At 41.3% G+C, this 22,190-nt stretch overlaps 1 protein-coding gene across 4 annotated transcripts in view; it reads left to right on the top strand.

Annotated features, from left to right (window-relative positions):
- The window catches only part of MCF2L2 (MCF.2 cell line derived transforming sequence-like 2), a 234,221-nt gene that overhangs the window by 6,164 nt on the left and 205,867 nt on the right, over positions 1–22,190 (top strand). For all 4 annotated transcript variants that reach the window (XR_012331396.1, XR_012331397.1, XR_012331398.1 and 1 more), the window contains exon 2: positions 18,764–18,847. Coding sequence is in view for 1 of the 4 variants with exons in the window: in XM_073803931.1 (XP_073660032.1) it covers positions 18,764–18,847 (84 nt within the window). In the remaining 3 variants the exon portion in view is untranslated. The remainder of the gene's footprint in view (positions 1–18,763; positions 18,848–22,190) is intronic.

The raw sequence follows: 22,190 nt of genomic DNA, 5'->3' as shown, positions 1-22,190 counted from the left end.
CATTTATTTTCCCTAGTTCAATTAGCATTCTTATTATAATGCTTTGAACTGTTTATCTGGTAAATTATCTATGTTTCATTAGTTGTTTTTTCAGGGTTTTTTCCTTGTTTGTTCATTTGAAACAAATTCCTCTGTCTTCTTATTCTGCTTAACTTTTTCTGTCTTTATGAAATTAGGTGAAACAGTTATCTATCCTGGTCTTGAAGGGGTGTCCTTGTGTGGGAGCATCCTTACACTGGGCACTGCATGTGCCCAGTGGCTTTGGTGGGAGAGCTGGATCTGACATGGGCCCAAGTCACATCTTTCCTCAGGGTGTGCTGGTAGCTAGCACCTTGGTAGGTGGTGGGGCTGGAGATAGAGAGGCTGAAGCCAGAGCCAGGTGTGAGGCAGGACTTCCCCTCTGCTCAGTGACCCTCACCACCCTATTGTGTGTGGGATCTGATCCCAAATTGCTGGAGCAGAAGCCCTGAGAGTTAGGTCTGAGCTGGTTCTGTTTTCTGTAAGTGTGTGCTTTCCTTCTCCCCCCCAGCATTGGTAACTCTGCCCCAGAGGGGAGCAGTGCTAGAACAAGAGGGGCCAGCGTGGGCACCTGGTGCTGGCCGGGGTGTGTGCTAGGGTGGTCCTGTCACATCAGTCAGAGTTCAGACTGCTCTGGATCTGCCTTCTCCACGAGCACCAGTAATAGCTTCCCTTGCCCCATTCGGATGCTGTGGCGGGTCTGAGCTGGCTCCCATCCCCCACAACTGTACTCTCCCATCAGCTGGGGCAGCTCTTGCCTAGTGTGGAGCTGCACCACAGAGCAAGAGTGGCCAGCTTGGGCTGGTGTGGTCATTGGGGCAGTCATAGGAAACCAGCCAGAATCCTGGGCAATTTCAGTCTGCTTCCTCCCACCTTGTTCCCAGGAGTTTTCAAACCAGCTAAGGGGACATGTCTTCCCTATGTCAGATCCCAGGGCTGGGATGTCCATTAAGTGGTTCAAACCACTCAGTCCCCAGAGCAGATCTCCAAGCCCATGTAATCCCCCTTCCTTTCTTGTGTTCCCTCCCAGGGGTGCAGTCACAACCTGATGCCTTCTTTTCCCTTCTACCCTGCTCCATGTGGATCTTTCTTACAGCTCTGGTTGTATAAGAGTCTGCCAGTCTCCAGTTTGTTTTCAGTGAGAATTGCTCCATATGTAGATGTATTTTTGATGTGTTAGTGAGGGGAGGTGAGCTCCTACAGAGTAGGAGTAGTCCTCCTACTCTGCCACCTAGAAGTGCTAAGAAAAGCTTTTTTAAATTTTTATTTTTTTAATACCTGTAATGGTAGTTTCTTAGGGAGAAGACGGGGGAAAAACATTCATCTCCCATTGCCATTACTCCTGAAATAATCAGCTCTTTTCTAAGGAGAGTTACCTAGTACAGTACCCAGTTATTTCAGAATCTGTTGTTAAACATAAAGAAAATACAGTCCTTTAGTAGATACTTGATCTTGGTCAAATGATAAAGGTCAGTGCATGGAATGTAGGAATTATAAGAGCTGTATAGTTTGTTTATATAATAGATCCAAATGTATAAAGTTTCTAAGATTTTACAGTCTGCTTCTCCCTAGAGTTCTGTAAGCTGCAAAAAGATATACAGGCATACTTCATTTTATTGCAGTTAGCTTTATTGCACTTCACAGATATTTGTATTTTTTTTACAAATTGAAGGTTTGTGGCAACCCTGTGTCGAGCAAGTCTATTGGTGCCATTTTTTCCAGCAACATTTGCTCTCTTCATGTCTCTGTGTCCCATTTTGGTAATTCTCACAATATTTCAAACTTTTTCATTATATTATATTTGTTATGCTGATCTGTGATCAGTGATCTTTGTTACTTTTGAGAAAGATTATGACTCACTGAAGGCTCAGATAATGGTTAAAATGTTAGCATGATTTTTTTAAAGCATGTACATTTTTTTAGATATAATGCTATTGCACAGTTAATAGGCTACAGTATAGTGTAAACATAACTTTTATATGCACGAGGAAACTAAAAAATTCATGTGACTAGCTTTATTGAATATTCACTTTATTGCAGTGGTCTGTAACCAAACCCTCAGTATCTCTGAGGTGTGTAATTAGGGTCATCACTGGGTGTGTGTAGTTGCATGCACACTGCCATTGTGGATTGATGTGGTTAGCAAGGATAGTTTTAATGTTCCTAGATGCTGTGATGCCAGCTAAGCATTCATGGCTGTTTGCTTCTGACTGAAAGGCTGAAGAAGTTAATGTTTAGTATGAAAAAGAGCCTCCATATGGGGAATCATTTCTATAATGCTGATGGGAATCCAAACTGGTACAACCATTTGGGAGGAAGTTTGGCTGTATGTAATAAACTGTTGTTTGAAAACTGCTTTATTTGCTGCCCTGTATTAGACTTTCAGACTTTGCATTTGGTCAGAGTCAACATATTCTCAATACTTAACGGTAGGGAAGAAAAAGAGCTTTCTTAAGTTTTAGAATCTAAATTTAAATTAATATTTCTTCTTCTTAATTTAGGTATTTTCTTAAAGTACTTCACATGCAGTTAACACTAATAAAGAACTGGCTCTGAGGATTGCTAAAGAGAGCAGCCTCTAATCTTAAAACCTTTTGATATAACCAATTTGGAAAAGGTTTGGCAGTTTCTTACAAGTTAAATATACACCTCTGCTTTGACTCAGCAATACCACTCCTAGGTATTTATCCAAGAGAAATGCAAATACATGTCCACACAAAGACCCTGTACATAAATGTTCATAGCAATTTTATTCTTAACAGCCCAAACTGGGAAAAAAAAAAAATCTGAATGTCTATCAGCAGGAGAGTGGACAAACTGACTATCCAGATGATGGGATACAACCCAGCAATAAAAATGAATGAACTACTGGTGCACACAACATGGATGAATCTGAAAAGCATCCTGAGGGAAAGAAGCTAGACACAAAAGAGTGTATACTGTATGACTGCATTATATGAGGCTTTTGAACAGATAAAACTAGTCTCTACTGAAAAATCGTAACAGTGGTTGCCCCGGGATTAGGAACAAAGGTTCTCTGTGAAGGGACATGAATGTACTTTCTATAGATGGACATGTTCTATATCTTGAAAAGGGTATGGGTTACATGGATGTATCCATTTGCCAGAACTCATTAAAATGTATACTTCAGATTTGAGTATTTTAAAATGTATAAATTTTACCCTCTCCTTAAAAGTAAACAGTTAATTTTTTTTTTTTTTTTTGTGAAAAATGTTTTCCAGTTTTCTCCTTGGCCAACGGCAAGCCTTACTCTGAAATGTTAGCTTGAATCATACAAATAAAAATTAGAAGCTTGTATACAGAACTTATTGGATAAGTTACTTATTGTATACTTACTTATTGGATAGTTTGCATTGTGCCCTTCCTTTAAATTTTGGAGCAGAACATCAATAAGCAAAAACATTAAGCATGAAGAACCAAAATAAAATGCATTATGAAAAAGCAGCCTCTTTCTGAATATAGCACTCTGCATGGCACAGTTCTGAAAGGTGAACTCAAGTGGTACTTAAGTGGGGTCTTGGTCAGATTACAACAGGCAAAGAACATCCTTCATTTAGAATCCTGACATTGTACTTGCACCTGATCTTTAGCAGTAGTTCAAGAGATACTCTACATCCCATCTCAGGATCTGAAATGTTGCCATTTGCTCTGCCAATGTATGTTGCTTGTTTAGGTAGTGACTTCTATTGGTTGCATTGTTAATTCTCTAGATTTTATTCCTTGGCAACCTGGAGAGGGGTTAGAATTGTGGCCTGGAATACATTTTCTGAAGAGCATCATTTAAAATTTTTATCCTTGTCTATTATCTTATTTTAAATATGCAGTGGCCTGATGTATATCTTTTTTTTTTTTTTTTTTTGCGGTACACGGGCCTCTCACTGTTGCGGCCTCTCCCGTTGCGGAGCACAGGCTCTGGACGCGCAGGCCCAGCGGCCATGGCTCACGGTGCCAGCCGCTCTGCGGCATGTGGGATCTTCCCGGACTGGGGCACGAACCCGTGTCCCCTGCATCGGCAGGCAGACTCTCAACCACTGCGCCACCAGGGAAGCCCTGATGTATATCTTATGATGTGATTCCTCTGAAAAAGAAAAAACATTCTGATTCTCATCAACTTTAGGATTTCCCTCTCTATCTGACTTCCTCATTCCCCAGTTTCCCAGTGAGGAGATCTGGTAATCTTTTGGGCCTGTAATCCTGTGAACACTCATTAATCCAAAGGATAAACTCTCAGCAATGACATGCCCTTGAGTGAACTTCAGAGAGATTAGCCAGGAGAAAGGATTAAACATATTTATGTAGGTGCAGTGCTGAGAGAGGAACGAGGAGAGAGCAGTGGCACCATTCCGGGAATCCAATGGCCTCCTGGTGTACGAGGTGTGGGCAGCAAGACCCTAGATACTTACCTTGCACCTTCGTGCGGATCACAGAGGCAGAGATGAGGGCTTACCACCATTTCCTAGGAAGTTGCATCAGGCTAGAATATATGGCAAAAAAAGGTACTGTGAGAGCAATGATGCCTTTCTCTTATGTATGTTTTGTTATTCATCCTCATTCTCAGAGGAATAATGGTTTAACTAACCAATTTTACATTGAAAAAATTACTTTGCAATACTGTCTCAAGTTTGTTAAGGAGTTTAAAAGGACTTTTAAAATTTAAAGCATTAATCAGCTATTAACAATATTGTAGGTGGTCATTTATTGAAAATTCGTATTAAAAAGAGATAAACAAATATTTTGAAAAAATCAGGTTATAGGATAGAATGTGTAAGTATGAACCCATTTTAAAAGCATATATGTCTATACATACATATATATATACTGACTATTATACACCTGTAAGATAACTATTTAATTTGGGGTGAAGGAATGGTAAGGAGTTTTACTTTTCTTATTTTTATTTAGTTGTATGTTTTTATTTTTTTAAAAATAACCAATATAATTGCTTTTATAAAATGAAAATGAGAATCCAGATTATGAAATTCATATTCCTGAAGAAAAATGTTAAGTCTGAAGAAAAGCATTAAATCTGAAATGCTGAGACTTCATGTTAGACACATCAGCTGATAACAGACTGGTGGTTTAGGAATAAAAAAGAAAACCACTTCTCTTCAGTGGGCTGGGTGAGAAGGAACAGCATTTTAAGTATGCCTTACATGTATTTGGAAGACAATAAGACAGATGCTCGGGGCTTCCCTGGTGGCGCAGTGGTTGAGAGTCCGCCTGCCGATGCAGGGGGCACGGGTTCGTGCCCCGGTCTGGGAGGATCCCACATGCCGCGGAGCGGCTGGGCCCGTGAGTCATGGACGCTGAGCCTGCGCGTCCGGAGCCTGTGCTCTGCAACGGGAGAGGCCACAGCAGTGAGAGGCCCGCGTACCACAAAAAAAAAAAAAAAAAAAAAAAAAAAGACAGATGCTCTAAGAGCTGAAGCAGCTGCTTGTTTCTAAGACTGCTTCTTTCATGCATGGGCTTATTGATATATTCCTCCCCAACCCCTGGCCTTTTTTTTTTTCCTTGAAAATGTTTATAATACATTTATTCCCCTTAGATCACAGACTAGGAAAGGTGATTAAAGCAAATGTCTTTGTCTCTCTCATTACTCTTTATCTATACTTAGAACCTATTTCTTCAAGGGAGGGGAATTATTGAATGGAGAAGTATGCTTTTAAAACAAATTCTTCATTGTTCCAGTATACTTTCTGGTTGAGACACGATTCATGCAAGGGCTACTATGTATTTGCTACTTAAGAAAGAACAGCTTGTTAATCAGATTTTGCTTTCCATTCTTAAAACACGTAGGTGCTCACCTGAGCATGCACACAAATCCTTACAGAGTTTGAATGCAGGTGTAAATGATTGCCCTAATTTTACTAAAGTTAAATCATAAGAGGTTACAGTCTTGTTGATCGTGAGGAGAGGAAGTAATAGGAAAGATGAATATGAAGATTTCTGAATCCTAAACTTATAGCATTACATATACTATTGTTGCTTTTCTTTTTTTCCCACTATAAAAGGTTGTGAAATGTTTGCCTACGTACTCTGGCTGTCAGTCACTTTATTCTGTGACGCGATACAACAAAAGTTTGAGTCTCTTAATGCAAGTTTTATGAGTACCTAAGCAATCTTACATTCATGGAATGCTATCAGTCGACTTCTTGGTATAATACTGATTTCATGGGGCTAAGGGAATGAAACTCAAGAGATGGCACACTGATTAAAGTATGTGCTAATCAAGACTCATATACTATTTAATTGTTGGGGGTTCAGGGAGAGTCAGAAGTTGGGTTTTTTTTCACTGACTATCTCCCCCATTTTTTCTTTTTAAAAGGAGAATAAAATGTACTTAAAATATTAGAAAATGAATGCACGCCTGTAAGTTAGGGTAACACCAACTGCTGTAACAACCCCTAAATTTCACTGGATAAATACACTCCAATACAATGGCCCTGGTCGGTTGGCCATTTTCCCTCAGACTGTTTCAGGGACCCTGCCTGCTTCTATCTTGTGGGTCTGTCATCCTCTGGCTCAGAGTTGTCACCTTGCAGTTGTCACCTGCAGGAGGGAAAAGACACAGTGGTGAAGACACACCTATTTCTGAAATACCCCAACTCATCATTTTTGCTCATCTCCCACTGGCATTCACTAGCTACATGGCAGTAACTGGAGGTAGGGCTGGTGAGTGGGAGATGGAGTTTCTGGCTGGCAGCCACCTTCAAATGATAGTGCTACTGTATGCAAGAGGAACTGTGAATTTTGAGTGGGCAGCTAGCCATCTCTGCCTCAATATCTCATCGCAAATACATTCAAATATATAAGGCCCTCCATACATATATATATATATATATATAATATAAATATATATAAACTTAACATAAATGATAACATTCTATTCTGTATCTTGCTTTATTTTTTTTAAACTTAATACATTTTGAACCTTTTTCTGGTCAGTACATATAGATCTGTCTGACTATATTTAATGGCTCCCTAGTATTCTGTTGTATAGCTATTCCATCTTTTATTTAACCAATCCGCTATTAATGGACATTTGCCCTAGAGGAACAATACTGTAATAAACATCTTAGTACTCACTTATCTTGCCCTTGTGTTACTGTTTCCATAGGTTAAATTCCTAGACATGGAATTTCTTGGCCAGAAGACTGCATATTTAACATTTTGACAGATATTTCCAAATTGATCAACTTTTTAAAAAGTACCTATTTATACCTTTACCTATAGAGAATTTGCCTACAGTCTTAACAATGCTGTGTTATTTATCTTTAAAGAAATTGCCAGTCTATCAGGAAGAAAAGCACTCATTCTGTTTTAATTTACATTAATTTATTAGTGAGGTTAAACATTTTATATATATATTCACCGGCTGTATTTCTTCTGTGAATTGTCTGTTCTCAGTCTGTGGCTGACGTTATGTTTCCTATGGTCGCTGTAACAAATCTCCACAAATTTGATGGCTTAAAAAACAGAGATTCATTTTCTCATAGTTCTAGAGGCCAGAAATCCAAAACCAAGGTACCTGCCCCCCTCCTCTAGAGGCTCTAGGGGAAATTGAGTTTCTGATCTCTTCCAGCCTCTGATGGCTCCAGGTGTTTATTGGTTTGTGGCTGCATCCTTCCAATATCTGCCTCCATCTTCATAAGGTCTCCCCTGTTTTCCTCTCTCTTATATGATTGCATTCAGGGCTCACTGGGATAATTCAGAATAGGCTCTTCCTCTCAAGAGTCTTAATCACGTCTTCAAAGACCCTTTTTTCCATAAGATAATGTTCACAGGTATTGGGGATTAGGACATGGCTGTATGTTTTTCTTTTTTTTCTTTTTGAAGGCAGGGGGACCATCCAGCCCACTTTACCTATTTCTTGTGAATTTTGTAAGAGCTCTCTATATTCTAGGGAGATAAGCCTTTTATCAGCCACATGTGCTGTAAATATTCCAGTTGGTTACATTTCTTTTGAGTTTGTTAAAGGTGTGTTTACCTTGCCAAAGTAGTTTTCAAATTGGTAAATCTATCACTCTTATTGGGATTTGTCATGCTTCGAAAGGTGTTCCAATTCCAGGATTATAAAAATGTTCTCCCATATTTTCTTTTAGTAATTCTGTCATTTCATTATTTAATGTGGCTGGAGTTTATTTTGATGCAAGAAGTGAAATTTGGATACAGCTTAGCATTGTTGACAATAATAAAATACCTGTACATGCACCTACTATATACTGGGAATTTTTCTTAAGTTTTCTAACATTAACTCAGTTCTTACAACAACCATACTAGGTGGATGTATTATAATTTCCCTCATTTTCAAATCAGGAAAACTGAGGCACAGGGAAGTTCATTGACTTGCTTGAGATTATTCTGCTGTAAGTGGCAGAGCCAGGGTTTGAACTCAGGCATGTGACACCAGAGGTCAGGCTCTTAATCACTATACTTGATGTCCTGTTATGGCCAGGTTCTATTTGTTACCCAGCACTATTTGCTGAGTACAGGTATCCCCTGCTTTTCGAAAGTTTGCTTTGGCCATTTTGCTTTTATGAAAGACCTACGTTAGTACCTGTTTTTGCTAACCAAAAGAACTCCAAAGAAGATTTTCACTTTTAGGAGAAAAGCAAAAAGTGTTCAACATTTGTTTAGTAGTGAGCCATTATAGAGGCAGTGCACACGCAGAGTGGTACCACCAAGCTCCTTCCCCTGGAACTAGACTCAGCATCTCTGCATCAAGCTGCCATAGCTTTGAATTGTGTCAGTGAGCATCTATGCTTTATCTTGACTTATTTCGTGCATCTATTAGCAAGATGTGTACTGAGGTAATTGCCTCTTTGCTTTATGCCCTTTTGGCTTACAAAAGGTTTCCTAGGAATACTCTACTATCAGATAGTGAGGGAATCTGTAATCTCCCTCTGGCCCCATGGGAAATGCCACTTTTATCATACACTACATCCCTATTTATATTTCAATCTAATTCTAATCTCCCTTCTGCTCCTGAGTTCTTCCAACCTCATAAGTTCTATCAAACTTAGTTCATAGTGAAAGAGAAAGAGGTCACATGACATCAGTGGGGAATTTATGAGCAGCATTTCAAAGCAAATCACCAGTGGGTGGCAGTAATGCGGGTGTTCGAGAAAAATCTATTGCGGTATCCTTGAGATCATGGCTCAAAGAACTGGATGATAAATTTAATTGGCTTCTGTTGAATCTACTATATACAAATTGCTTTCATACGTTATTTTAATTAAATTAGATAATGTATGTAAAGCATTGTCAATGAAAGAATTAATAGTCTATCTAAGAAAGAAATGGAAATTTTTATTCATACCAACCTGGGGATTATAACCCAGGAGACAGTCTCTCAGAGAGCTCTGAGAACTGTTCTGAAGAGGTAAGGAGGGGGCAAGGCTAGTGCATACGTGATTTTGATCAAGGGGTACATGCAGTCAAGCACTCATCTTGGTAGAAGGAACAGATCTCTGAGTTAATGGTTTTAGTGCTTTTCTAATTATGGGAAGATGAAAGGACCAGATTCATAAAATTTTCTTCTGGAAATATTTAACTAGCTGAGGGCCAGTTCTGTCGGTTTTCCCAGAGCACAAAGTTCCTCATCCTGATCTTCGCCTTGAATTCCTTTCAGAGTGTATTGTTGGTCAGTGACAGCAGTGGTTAATGACTTGATTCTTGCAGAACTGGATGGTGGACAATATTCTTTATTTTACAGTCCCTTCCCTTTCAGTCTTAATTTCAACCAAAGTTTGGGAGGCATTTCGTGACCAATTTGTCCCAGGACACTAAGAATGCTCATTCTTAGGTCAGGCGTGGAATTTTTGGATAGGCCACTCAATGCGCCATTACTGGACTAGGCCCTCCTAACAATAGCCAGAATCCTCTGGACCCGCTGTCTTACTAGTCTGTTATGGTTCCCTCTTATTGCTTCTTCCCATATCTAGAGTTACACTAGTATAAACATTGATCTTATAGAACTATATATTTGGTCAGTCGTTTCAAGTCGCCTAGTCACACATTTGGTCATGCAAGAAACAATCTTATAAAATAGGCAGAATACAAGTAATATAGCTAGTATATTAATAAGGTCATTAATAAATATGTAAGCTAAGAACTTCCATTAGGTGCAGCCCAGTATCTCTGCAGGTGGTCTGACTAGTCTGTTCTGCACCAATTGCTATCTTTAAGGGAAATGATATATTGGCATTTTACATAAAGTTCACCGAAGATGTCTGCACGGACAAGGTGAGTGGTGGGTCATCATGACCTCTTATGGGATTGAGAAAGGAATGTTATCTTCTAAGGAGTTATATGGCTGGCACCAGAAGAAGAAAAATTGATCTTTATGGTTGAGCAGGTATTTCTGCTATTGGAGAGGTCTGGTTAATGCGTAATGCACACTAGAAAGGAGGGAGGAGGCCAAAGGGAAGAGAACATTTTTATGTTTAAATTTTTCTTATCTTGCCTTACAATATGATTTTTATTTCATCAGCATGTAGCACAGTGCCCAGTAGGTAGAAAGTGCTCAATAAATGGTAGTATTAATCCTCACAACAGTCCTCTAGGAGGAGACATTATTAATTATTATCCACTCCCATTTTACAGAGGGAGAACCTGAAGGTGGAGGGGCTGGTTAGTGGCAGAGCTGGGATGCAAGTCCAGTTTCTTTCATTCTGCTTCCATAGTACCTGAATGAATGAATACACTGAGAGAGGAAGGCAGGAATGTTTAGCCAGAGCCTCCAGGGCTTTTTCTTAAACAAAAATAAAATTGTGTATCCATCATATTGCTAAAATGTCTAAGATGCTACCACTTTGATTCCTTTGTTAAGATATTTTTTCCTCTAAGAGCTTTAGAAAGAAATGAAAGTGCAGAAACTTTTGGAAGAATGCCATGTCGAATGAGCATTAGTCATAACTAGTCTTCTCATCTCATCACATTAGACCATATTTTGTTGTTTTACCAAAGACACTGCTTCTGACTTGACTGAATGCCGGGCTGGGAGTGGTCCTAGAATGAGAGGATAGGCATTAAGGCATGGGTCCCCAACCCCTGGGCTGTGGACCAGGACCGGTCCGAGGCCTGTTAGGAACTGGGCCGCAGAGCAGGAGGTGAGCGGCAGGCAAGCAAGCAAAGCTTTATCTGTTGATCTCCATCGCTCACCTTACCGCCGGAACCATCACCCACACACACAACACCCCCCACCCCCCACCTCCGCTCCACAAAACCGGTCCCTGGTGCCAAAAAGGTTGGGGACCGCTGCATTAAGGGGCCCACACTGAGCACTGGGGTAGGGCTTGGGGGTGCTGGAAGGAGAGGTAAAACAAGTGCTAAAGGTCGGGTTGGCTTGTTTCCCAGGGTGCTGATCCTAAAATCAACACAGCAGGAAATGTAGGCCAAAAGTTTACACCAGCTAGGCCTCAGTTTCAAATATACTTTGCATACATATAGATGATTATTTTTATTGAATGATAGGAGAAGCACTAGGAAACAACTTAAATAAAAAGTTTTTTTTTTTCCCTGAACTGCATTTTCGTAAGCAATGGGAAAGGAACAAGAATGGTCTAAAGTCTTGGAACTTCAACTTGTGCTTGCTTCTCTGTTGAATTAGCAGCATCAAGAGAGTTTTTTAGAAATGCAGAATCTCTGGCCCCACCCCAGGCCTGCTAAATCAGAATCTGCATTTTAAAGCACAGGTGATTTATCATTGTAATTTGAGAGCACTGCTCTGGGGCAGTATTGATTAAAATACAGGTGGGGTCACTTTGAAACCTAGTGCTAAAATTTGGGAGCCTTAACAGAGGGAGGGATTAGGTATTTTCACAGTTTCTTAATTTCTTGCAGGGCTTTGATTGCTTTTTATTCAATATGCCCCAGGCAGCAGAGCTGGTTTGCCTCTCCTGGAGTTATGAAGGACTTCAGGAGAATGTCATCTCCAGCTATTGTTGCTAAGGAAACCCTTTGCATAAAAACTTCCACCTTGGTGCCGTGCTTGTCTCACGCAAGGGCACATGTGAGATGTCAACAGAAATTAATAAGCTTAAACATTTTTTTTGTAATAAAAAGAAAGAAAAGGGATTTGGATAAGCATTCAAAAATGGAAATCCTTATGCCTAATAATATCTCATCACTTCTCAAAGCAATTTTAAACAGGTATTTGCAGAGCCTGGGGCAAGAGTACAAATAGAGGCCCATATGTGGCATTTAAATAAAAAGTACTATTCTTTTAACTTGATAAACACACCCCCATAAGAACAAGATTTAAAGTATATAAAGGTATGGTTTTTATATGACTAAAAATCAGAAAATAGCAAAGATGAATACATTGAATTATTGCATGCATCTGAGTGTTGTGTTGATGGGCCACTGAAATTTGGATGAGTAATAAAGATATCCGTAACCCGTAAGGCATTAGTTAACCCATAAAATTTGTTTTCTAATCATGTCAGCAAATACACTATGTTGTTATAATTGAGATTTTCACATAATTTGAGCTCCATTGAGAGCAGTGATCTAAAATCAATGTGATCTAAGTAAAATGTAATTGCGTTCAAGGAGTTCAAAATTTGAATATATTTGCATCATGAATTGGAAGAAAAAAGTGAGAATGTTGTTGCTCAGTAGTACTGGACATATTTCATTATATAAGAATCTACATGGGGAGGGTGGCAGGGAGGCTCAAGAGGGAGGGGGTATAGGTATACATATAGCTGATTCACTTTGTTGTGCAGCAGAAACTAACACAACATTGTAAAGTAATTATAATCCAATAAAGATGTAAAAAATGAATTTGAAAAAAAGAATCTACATCATTCATGCCATGTGAGAGGAAGAATTTGACAAGTTAATTGATTTGTTTTTTTCTTACTTAAGCACTTCCGCTGCTCAAATCCTCCCAGCACTCTGAAGCAGTGTCTGTCCCTGATACCAGCAGTGGCACAGCCCACAAGCCATCATAGCATTTGGATGCAGTGCGCCTTTTCTTTTGAGGATATAGACCAAGAGATGTGGAGAAGTCTTTCCCTGGAGCCCCAATGGTGTTAAGAGAGTAGCTGTTCAGGGTACAGTGTGTTCTGCCAGCCCTGAGTTCTGGGTCATGAGGACAGAGGCACCCGTGTGGTCTTTAACACATATGTTTATCGGAGGGAGGGTTACAGGGCCTGGGCAGGGGTCACAAGGAAACTTCCTGGGGTGATGGAAATGTTTCATATCTTGATCTGTTTAGTGGTTACATTAGTTATGTGTTTGTCAAAATTCATCAACGTGTACATTTAATATTTGTGCATTGTACTGCATGTAAATTATACTTCAATAAAGTCCTATTAGCATAAAAAATAAACACTACCAGAGCATACTTTTCTCTATGTAAACTAAAGGGAGTAACCAAATAGGATTCCATCACTCTAAAACAACTATTTCTTTTTTTTTTTGCGATACGCGGGCCTCTCACCGCTGTGGCCTCCCCCGTTGTGGAGCACAGGCTCCAGACGCGCAGGCTTGGCGGCCGTGGCTCACGGGCCCAGCCGCTCCGCGGTATGTGGGATCTTCCCAGACCGGGGCACGAACCCGCGTCCCTTGCATCGGCAGGCGGACTCCCAACCACTGCGCCACCAGGGAAGCCCTAAAACAACTATTTCTTGTATTCCTTTCTCATATGCCAGTACCCATGTGCACACACACTCCACCTGCTTTCCTCTTTCTTTCTGAACCTGGCTTCAATCTCACCATACATGTGATTTTTATGTTCTTGAAATTACATCTTAAATCTTTTTCTATGACATGGTTTCATAATTATACCATGATTGCTTCCATTTTTTCACTCTTATAAATAATATTCCAGTCCACCTTTTTATGTATAAAGTTTTTATTTTGTTATTTTCTCAGGATACATTTCCAGATATAGGACGAGTGGGTAAAAGGTTATGAAGATTTTGATGACTATGTATTGAAGCTCTGTATTGTAATGGTTACCATGTTGGGCTTTGGAGTTTAGAATGAGCTGGGTTCAAATTCTGGTTCTGCTTGACCTTGGACCAGCTATTGCAAATCTAGTTCCATATTGCTGTTAGAGTTGTTTTGAGGATTAAATAAGGTGATGTATATAGGGAGTTTAGTATGTAATCTACACAATAATCACTGGGTAAAATATTGTGAAACTACTTTCTGAAAGGACACTACCAGCTTTACTCCCCAAGGCTATGCAGAAGTACTAGTTTTCGAACAGAACCCCAGCATTGTGTATTATTTTATGGATAAAATGAGAAATTCTATTGCTGTTTTAATTACATTATTTGACTACTAGGAAGTTGGACTTTTTTTTTAAAGACAAGATTATATATTTATTTATATTTATTTTTGGCTGCATTGTGTGTCCATTGCTGCATGCGGGCTTCCTCTAGTTGCGGTGAGTGGGGGCCACTCTTTGCTGCGGTGCGCAGACTTCTCATCGCGATGGCCTCTCTTGTGGAGCGCGGGCTCTAGGCACACGGGCTCAGTAGTTGTGGCTCCTGGGCTCTAGAGCGCAGGCTCAGTAGTTGTGGTTCACGGGCTTAGTTGCTCTGCGGCATGTGGGATCCTCCCGGACCAGGGATCGAACCCGTGTCCCCCCGCACTGGCAGGCAGACTCCTATCCACTGCACCACCAGGGAAGCCCAGTTGGACATTTTTTAGTGTTCTTGGTTTTTAAAATCTTCTAAATTTCTCCTTAAAAAATTCTTCCATCTGCTTTTCAAGTGCCTCTTACTCAATGTTAATTTATGGACAAACTTCAATACTAAGTCTTCTGGTTCAGGTTAAGCATCCCTGTAGCTTAGGAGGCAGTAGAAGAAGTAAAATGGGTTTGTGTTCTTTCTAACCTGTCCAGTAAGAAAGAGAAGTGAAACACAGCATGACCCCAGGGTGCCTTTTTGAACCACCCCAGCAACTGATTCCTCAGAGCCTCTGGTCCACACGTGTTTTCTCAGCAGTCACATCTGTTCTAGTTGTGGGAGTGGGAGGGCAGGCTGGGCTGGAGGAGGTTCATTTTAGTGCTAGGGTGCCTTCCTTTACATTGTATAACTAATTAAACAAGTTATCTGTAAAGTGTCTTCTTAGGGCTGGCTCACAGCTGGTGCTCTCAATAATGTCAGAGCAGTGGCTGAGTGGAGATCCTGGTCCCATTCCTAGTTCAGCTAACAACCGACCCTTCCATCCTTTCTGCCCACCAGATTCCCTGGGCAAAGTATTCAATAGTAATGCAGCAGGATCTGTCAAACTTGGGTCTGCCTTCCCTCTTGGGTCAGATCATACTTGTACGCCTTAACTTATTAATTAAGTAGTTTGTTTATTTATTTATTTAGTATTTTGGTTCCTTTTCCCTCAGACCATACTTGAGTCTTTTAAATCCCAGTGTGACTGAAATTTCAGAACAGCAAAAGCAGAGGCTAAGGGTTTCACTGCCCTATATTCCTTACTAGTTGCAACAGTTAGACTGCATCAGCTTTTATCAGCCAGTTTCCTGCCCTCTGCCCTGAGGAGGAGGATGCAATTAGTAGGAAGGGTCCTGCCCCAGAGCCCACATTTTTCTCAGATGGGGGTGTGGGGTCTGGGGGGTGGACAACACAGAGGTGTTTCTTGCTGCCTACAACTGAATTCCAATGGGATGTGCTGGGCTGTACTCCATCACCTAGGAGACCTTTGTGGATACTTCCTGCAGTTTTAGCACTGTGGGTCCAGGGTAACATATAATCACAGAGATAGAAAAGAGACAAGTTTTCCCCAGATCTATCTGTAACTTTGCCTAGGATAGAAATTGTGTTGAAATTCAAATACTACTTCACTTTGCCTTGTGTGGGTTATAGAGAGACAAGTTTCTCCCTAATCTACATGCATCAAAAATAGCAAGCAGGAAGCAGGAAGCCTCCACACAGGACAGAGGGGCCTGCAGGGTGCAGCAGGTACCACCACCTCAGTGGGTCATCACTGGCCAAGCCCAACTGTTCCTGGAGAAGGAAAAGCCATTTTACACGTGTGGATACTAAGGCTCAGCATGTTCTTGCTGTGGTTGCCCAGCTAGAATTTGGCAGAAACGGCTCTTAGCATGTAGGGCTGAGGCAGCTTCCTTCCCACTGCAGGGGGAGGTGTTCCTTTAGATCAGAGAGCTCCTACGCTCCCTTCCCACCCCATCTCTACAGGAGTGGGTAGCAGGGCCTGCCAGCAGCAAGGGCTGGTCTGTGTGTTTCCTCTGGTACAGAGCATAACTGAGGCTGAACTGCGCATGGCCCACAGGTGTCAGGCATCACTAAAAGCTGGGTGTGTCTGAGGTCATCTCCATGCACTGGGTCAGTGCCGAGTCTGAGAAACCCTCATGCTCTGTTGCTGGCCAGGTTGGGTCATGAGGTTCCTTCACTGGGAAGTCTTCAAGGATAACCATGTCACTCCCTGGCTGGGGGCCAGGCTGTCTCAGCAAAATCTGGGCCAAAGGCAAACCAGCTCATTTCTATTCTTGGAAAAACAAATCGTAGATTTTAGTCCTGTTCCTTTGGTAACCACAGGAGGCAGGTGAAAATGTCTCTGTTGGAAGGCTGGACAATCCTCCACAGATTCCCAAGATGAGAGACACTAGTCAACGTCTCGGGTGGTAGAAGCCAATGCTCCTCAAGGCCAAGGGTCTAGAAACTCCATCACGTTTGCCCTCTTAGAGTCAAGTGATCCAGGGCTGACCCAGGCTCCACACTTAAATTATTGTGTGACCACAGGCAAGGTCACAATCTCTCCGTTTCTTCATTTAAAAAATAAGATGGGACCGGGGTGTGGGGGGATGGTTAGCTTAACTCACTTCTGTTGTTTCTTTCAGATCTTACCTCTTTAATTTAAAATGTTTACTTTAAAGCACATCTCAGATATTGAGGTACAATAACAATAAATTGCATCTTATGATACTGGTTTTTCTTTGGAGTCATTGTCCCTTAAATAGACTCCCTCAGGTATGGAAAAATAATAAACCAGCTGTATTTTTGAGTATGCCACTTTCCCAGACCACTGGGAGATTGTGTTCTGAAAAACTCTTCAGTTACGTAACTCCTGTTTCTGCTTAAGCTTTCTATTTTCTTGTCCATTTGTAATTTAAATTTTATTATGGAAAATTTGAAAAATATGCGAAAGAATTTTATAATGAACTGCCAAGGGCCCATCAACCAGTTTCAACAATTATCCGCATTTCTGTCAATCTGGTTTCATCTCCCCCAACCCCCGCCCGCTATTTCCTGCTCCCTGTATGTTTTTGGCAGAAGGGAATATTTTTAAGCAGATCTCAGACTTCCTATCTTTTTACTGTTAGGGACTTTACTTTGTGTATCTAACAGAGAAGGCCCTTCTTTTTTCGTAAAATATAACTACAGTGTCATCATTGTATACAGGCAGGTTGTAAGAGGCAACACCTGTAGCAGTGATACAGGGGTCTTTGAATTTGTAGTGAATTCACAGTGGAAAGTCCTTTCCTCCAGAAAAAGTGGTAGAATTCACTGAAAAGCGTCTTGGGGTTTGAGCGGCACTTGCCCCACCCCTTAGGAGACTTTCAGAAAGCAAATATAGGCAAGGTCTTTCCAGAGTGATGAATGTAACTAGCGTTTACTTAGCATCTACTATGTATATCACCATATGCATCGTCTCCTGCAACCTTTACACCAAAGCTGAGAAGTGGAAACCAAGGCTCTGGGAGGAGCTTCCCAAATATTACTTTCTGATTGATCAATATTAGAATATCACATTAACCTGGCTGCATGCCAAAACAATAGGTGATACCTGTTTTGCATCAGCGTACAAGGCTATTTGGTTTGTACCTTAGTCTAAGCTGATGTTTAACTGCTGTAGAAACAATAACTAGTTCATTTTTTGAGGTTCCCTGGCAAATAGTTAAATGAGGATAATAATATTGTAGGCAGAGGGAGCATGAAAATTCCTTCCCCTTCCCAGACCAGGCTAAGAGATGCCACTCAGTCTTCTCCCCCCTCTCTTTAGTACCCTTTCCCCAAATGGATAGAATGCAAATCTTAGTGCTTATAAATCACTCGTTGTGGTTAGAGGACATTTGCAGGTTTGTGCTTGAATTTTTGCTTTGGGAACCTGTAACCTTTTATTCAGTAAGGAGCATCTTTATTTAGCAAAATGGAGTGTGCTTCGTTAAACATGTTTGGCAGTGGGAAGAGGCTCCTTGAAGTATTCTGGAAGGGGAAAAAAAGGAATGGAGGTGACTAAGAGAAAGACAAAAAGGAAGAAAGTGAGGGAAGGAATAAAAACAAAAGAACCTTCATAAGTCCCGGATTGATTTTCTGACCCAGTTTGAGACGAACTCTGGTAACTTACATTGTTTGTGTTTAAAATGTCCTTCTGCAGACGCAAAGGAATGGGCAGATCTCTAAGCACTTCCCTTGGTAATGAGACCATCGTAGCAGGTTTACTGTGAAGCTACTGAAGCTTAAGCTTCAGGGCCTCTTCCTTGCACTGACCCCTCCCAGAACCTTGGGAGAGGCACTAGAAATGTCCCGTGCTCATGTGTATAAATGTCAAACCACACAAAACCCAGATCCATCCCTGCTTCAGGAATTGAGTTCTCAAGAGAATAATGTGCCCATAACCATATCTTGGTAAATTCCAGACTTCCCTAGTAGTGGAACTTCCCTTTCTTCCTTTAAATTCTCTTTATAATTTGCAAGGATTTAACCTAATTTGTGTTTCATTTGTGCAGATGAAATTATGCAGCAGGAAATCAGGCCCTTGGTGGCAGTGGATATAATTGAACAACTTCACAGACAATTTGCCATTCTTTCAGGTAAGGGGCAAATTCATTTGCATTTCTAGATTTTGTTGGGCGGTCTTGCTGGGAGGGCCCAGCCTCTTGAACTTGATTAACATTATGCTCAAGTCTCAGTCATCCCTTAAGCCTCACCCAGGACTAGAATGAACTGAGGAATATTGAGCGGGAGGAGGGTGGCATCTCATAGATGTTACTTCTTTTGCTGTTGGGTGAAATTTGATCTTTCCCAAGGGAGTACATTTCTTTGAGTTGTAAAGAACAGAGCTGAAAAGATTTTGAGGAAGGAAAAAGAAATAACTCCTGGGCTTCCCCGGTGGCGCAGTGGTTGAGAGTCCGCCTGCCATTGCAGGGGACACGGGTTCGTGCCCCGGTCCGGAAAGATCCCACATGCCGCGGAGCGGCTGGGCCCGTGAGCCATGGCCGCTGAGCCTGCGCGTCTGGAGCCTGTGCTCCGCAACAGGAGAGGCCACAACAGTGAGAGGTCCGCGTACCGCAAAAAAAAGAGAAATAACTATTGACATTAGCTGTCACCATGATGTTCTTCCAATATTCTTGTTGGATGTTCTACCAAGATCCAACCTTAAGGGAGTCTTGGTTTTAAGGGCTCATGAATAGTGCTGAGGTTATTTGTTCTCTGAGAGATTTGTCTTTTACTCTTAGCTCTTATGGATCTAATTTTTTTTTTAAAGCTCCGTAAAATACAGGGTTCTCATTTTAAAAATTTCTGCCTGCATTGCTAATGCTTAGAACAGAGGCCGAAACATAATACATGCTGAGGTTGAAATTATTCAAGTCCTCCTGCTTTGTCCTGTGAGGCTCCCCACGTCCCCAGTCTAGGCACCACTGTCTTGACCCTGGTGGGAGTGCCTAGCCAGCCTCCTGCAGGTGAAGCGTCATAGCTTCCCACAGTGAACCTAGGATAGTGCACAACAAAAGGCAGCATGGGAAACTGTCTCTGGGTTTCTGGCAACTGCTGCTATGGCCCTATGTCACAGAAGGCCCAAGGCCAGCATGCATTAAGGTCTCGAATGGATAATGGGGTGGGTCGGGTGGATTCCTATAGTTTTACACCAAAACTCTAATGCCTCAACTCGGAACGTGATTCTGGCATATAAGATTGCACAATGACTCATCTGGGGGAGAAGTCCATTGACTGATTGATACATTTAAATATCCAAAGTTATCTCTTTGAGTAATATTGAGGCATTTCTTTCTATGCTTATTTCTTAGAGGCAGTATAGTGAAAATCATAAACTGGTGCCAGACAGCCCTAGATATGGGTTTAGATTCTGCTATTGACTAGCTGTACCACGTTGGGTAATTTACTTGTCTAAGCTTCACTCTCCTCACCTGTGTAATGAATGGGATCATCATAATTTTGAGGATTAAAGACATAATGTGTGAAAAGTGCTTAGTATTGCAACTGCCAACTACATGCTTGCTCTTTTTTCCTGATATATTTCAATCCATAAAAATGTTTATTTTAATCCATAAAAATGTTATTTTATGAACCATCTAGGTTCATATTTCAACACAATTTGTTTTTTAAAGTATATAACTGAAAAATAATTTTCAGTATGACAGCGTTTTTATAAGGGACCAAAACCATACAGTGAATATAGTGTATAATGCCACAATTAAGTCAGGAATAGAGGTAATTGTCACTGTTTAATGCAGAACATAGAACTGAAAACTCACACTGGACCAAGAAGACACCTCTGCTTTAGGAAAGGCAGTTTGTGGCAAAGACAGTCCTTTCATTCCTGAGCTTCTTTCGTCATCTTGTTGCCTCAAGTTTGACCTTCTTATGAGAGAGAAGCATGGATTAGCTGTGATAGCATTTGCAACACTACAAGTCAGGAATATTATCAGCAGCCATGGGGTTCTCCGAGTCAGCACTTTTTTGGAATCAGCGGTCTTGCTTTGCATCTTTAACTGTCCCTCTTCACCTGGCAGAGGCAGCAAATGTCAGCAGCAAGGCTATCGTGGGGGCCTGTGTAGCTGTAGTTGTAAAGCAGAAATCTCTGCAATTAGGTCTTTTCCCATGGCTGTGGCAGTCCAGCTGTGGCATCTGCTCTGAGTCACAGCCGTTTTCCTTGTCCTGATTCAGACAAGCAGGGTGAAGACGTTCCAGCTGCAGACTTTTCAATAGATTCCACTGAGATCTGGAGAGAGCCAGAGGCCCCATCAGCCAGGCATGCTGGGAAAGAGAGGATGGAGCCTTTTTCTCAGTGAAGCCCCAGGTGCCTGGCCTGCTGTGTTTTGTGAGTGTGCTCCCCTGGCTGGTGGAAGAACTGGGCTCATTGCATGATGCCTGACCCAGATTTGTGGCCAGATGGTTTGAAGCCTCTGGATGGCGAGGCCAGTGAGCAGGGCCATCAGGAGGAATTAGATAGTGACCAGGGCTAGGGTATCTGGTGGGTCTGACCTTGGAAGACAACTTGCATGTTCCCAATGAACTTGGGATATTTCTAAGTTCATGGCTTAGCTAGGAAACAAGAGAATATAATCAGGTTAGTGTGATGAAAACACTCTAGGCTTTGGACTCAGACCATCTAGGTTCATATTTCAACACAATTAGTAGGTTGCTCTGAACAGGGTTTCTCATCTGTAAAGTGGGTTGTTTTAAGGATAGTGCTTAGCATAGTATCTGGCTACGAGAGAACTTAGCCTATAGGACATGTCTGTTTGTTTTTTAAAGTATATAACAAGAGGTCTGGAGGTAGAAATTCTTGGTATTTGATGAGTGGCTCAACAACATTTAGGCTGGCATCTTTGTGATTCTCTTGATGTTTCTCTTGTTTTTAAAGTCTTGACCCCAAGATGGTTACTACAGCTCCAGACATCAAGTCTGTGTCCAAAGCAGGAAGAAGGAAAAGGAGCAGTGATGGTTTCTTCTGTTCCTTTTGTCAAGAGAGCAATAACTTTCCTAGAAGTTCTTGGTAGACTTCTGCTTATGTCTCATTCCAGAACTATGAGATGTAGCCATTCCTAGCAGCAAGGGAGTCTGAGAAGGCAAACGTTTAGTTTTTTAACCACCACAGTAGAAGGTGGTCAGGGAAGAGGGAGGTTGGGAATAAATTAACCATTTACCAGTGTCTGCCATAATGCCTTTCCTTTAATTATGAGGAATTATCCTTTTATTTTTCTTTTAATGGTTATTTTCCCTCTTGGAATTACTGCCTGAATTTCTCTCTCTTTCTGTCTCTCTCTCTGTCTCTGACTCTGTCTCTCTCAACACCTTTAATCCTTTTAGAAATAATTAATAATGAAGGCATGAAGTACTCTTAGGCTTGTGGAGTCCGACATCTGCCAGCATTTGCACAACAATGGAGCCCAGGTTTGGTAGAGGTGGAGT

This window comes from Tursiops truncatus, chromosome 4 (assembly GCF_011762595.2).
Source record: "Tursiops truncatus isolate mTurTru1 chromosome 4, mTurTru1.mat.Y, whole genome shotgun sequence".
Classification (NCBI taxonomy): Eukaryota; Metazoa; Chordata; class Mammalia; order Artiodactyla; family Delphinidae; genus Tursiops; species Tursiops truncatus.
Note: the sequence above shows the minus strand (reverse complement) of the source record. Positions and strands in the feature narration are given on the sequence as shown.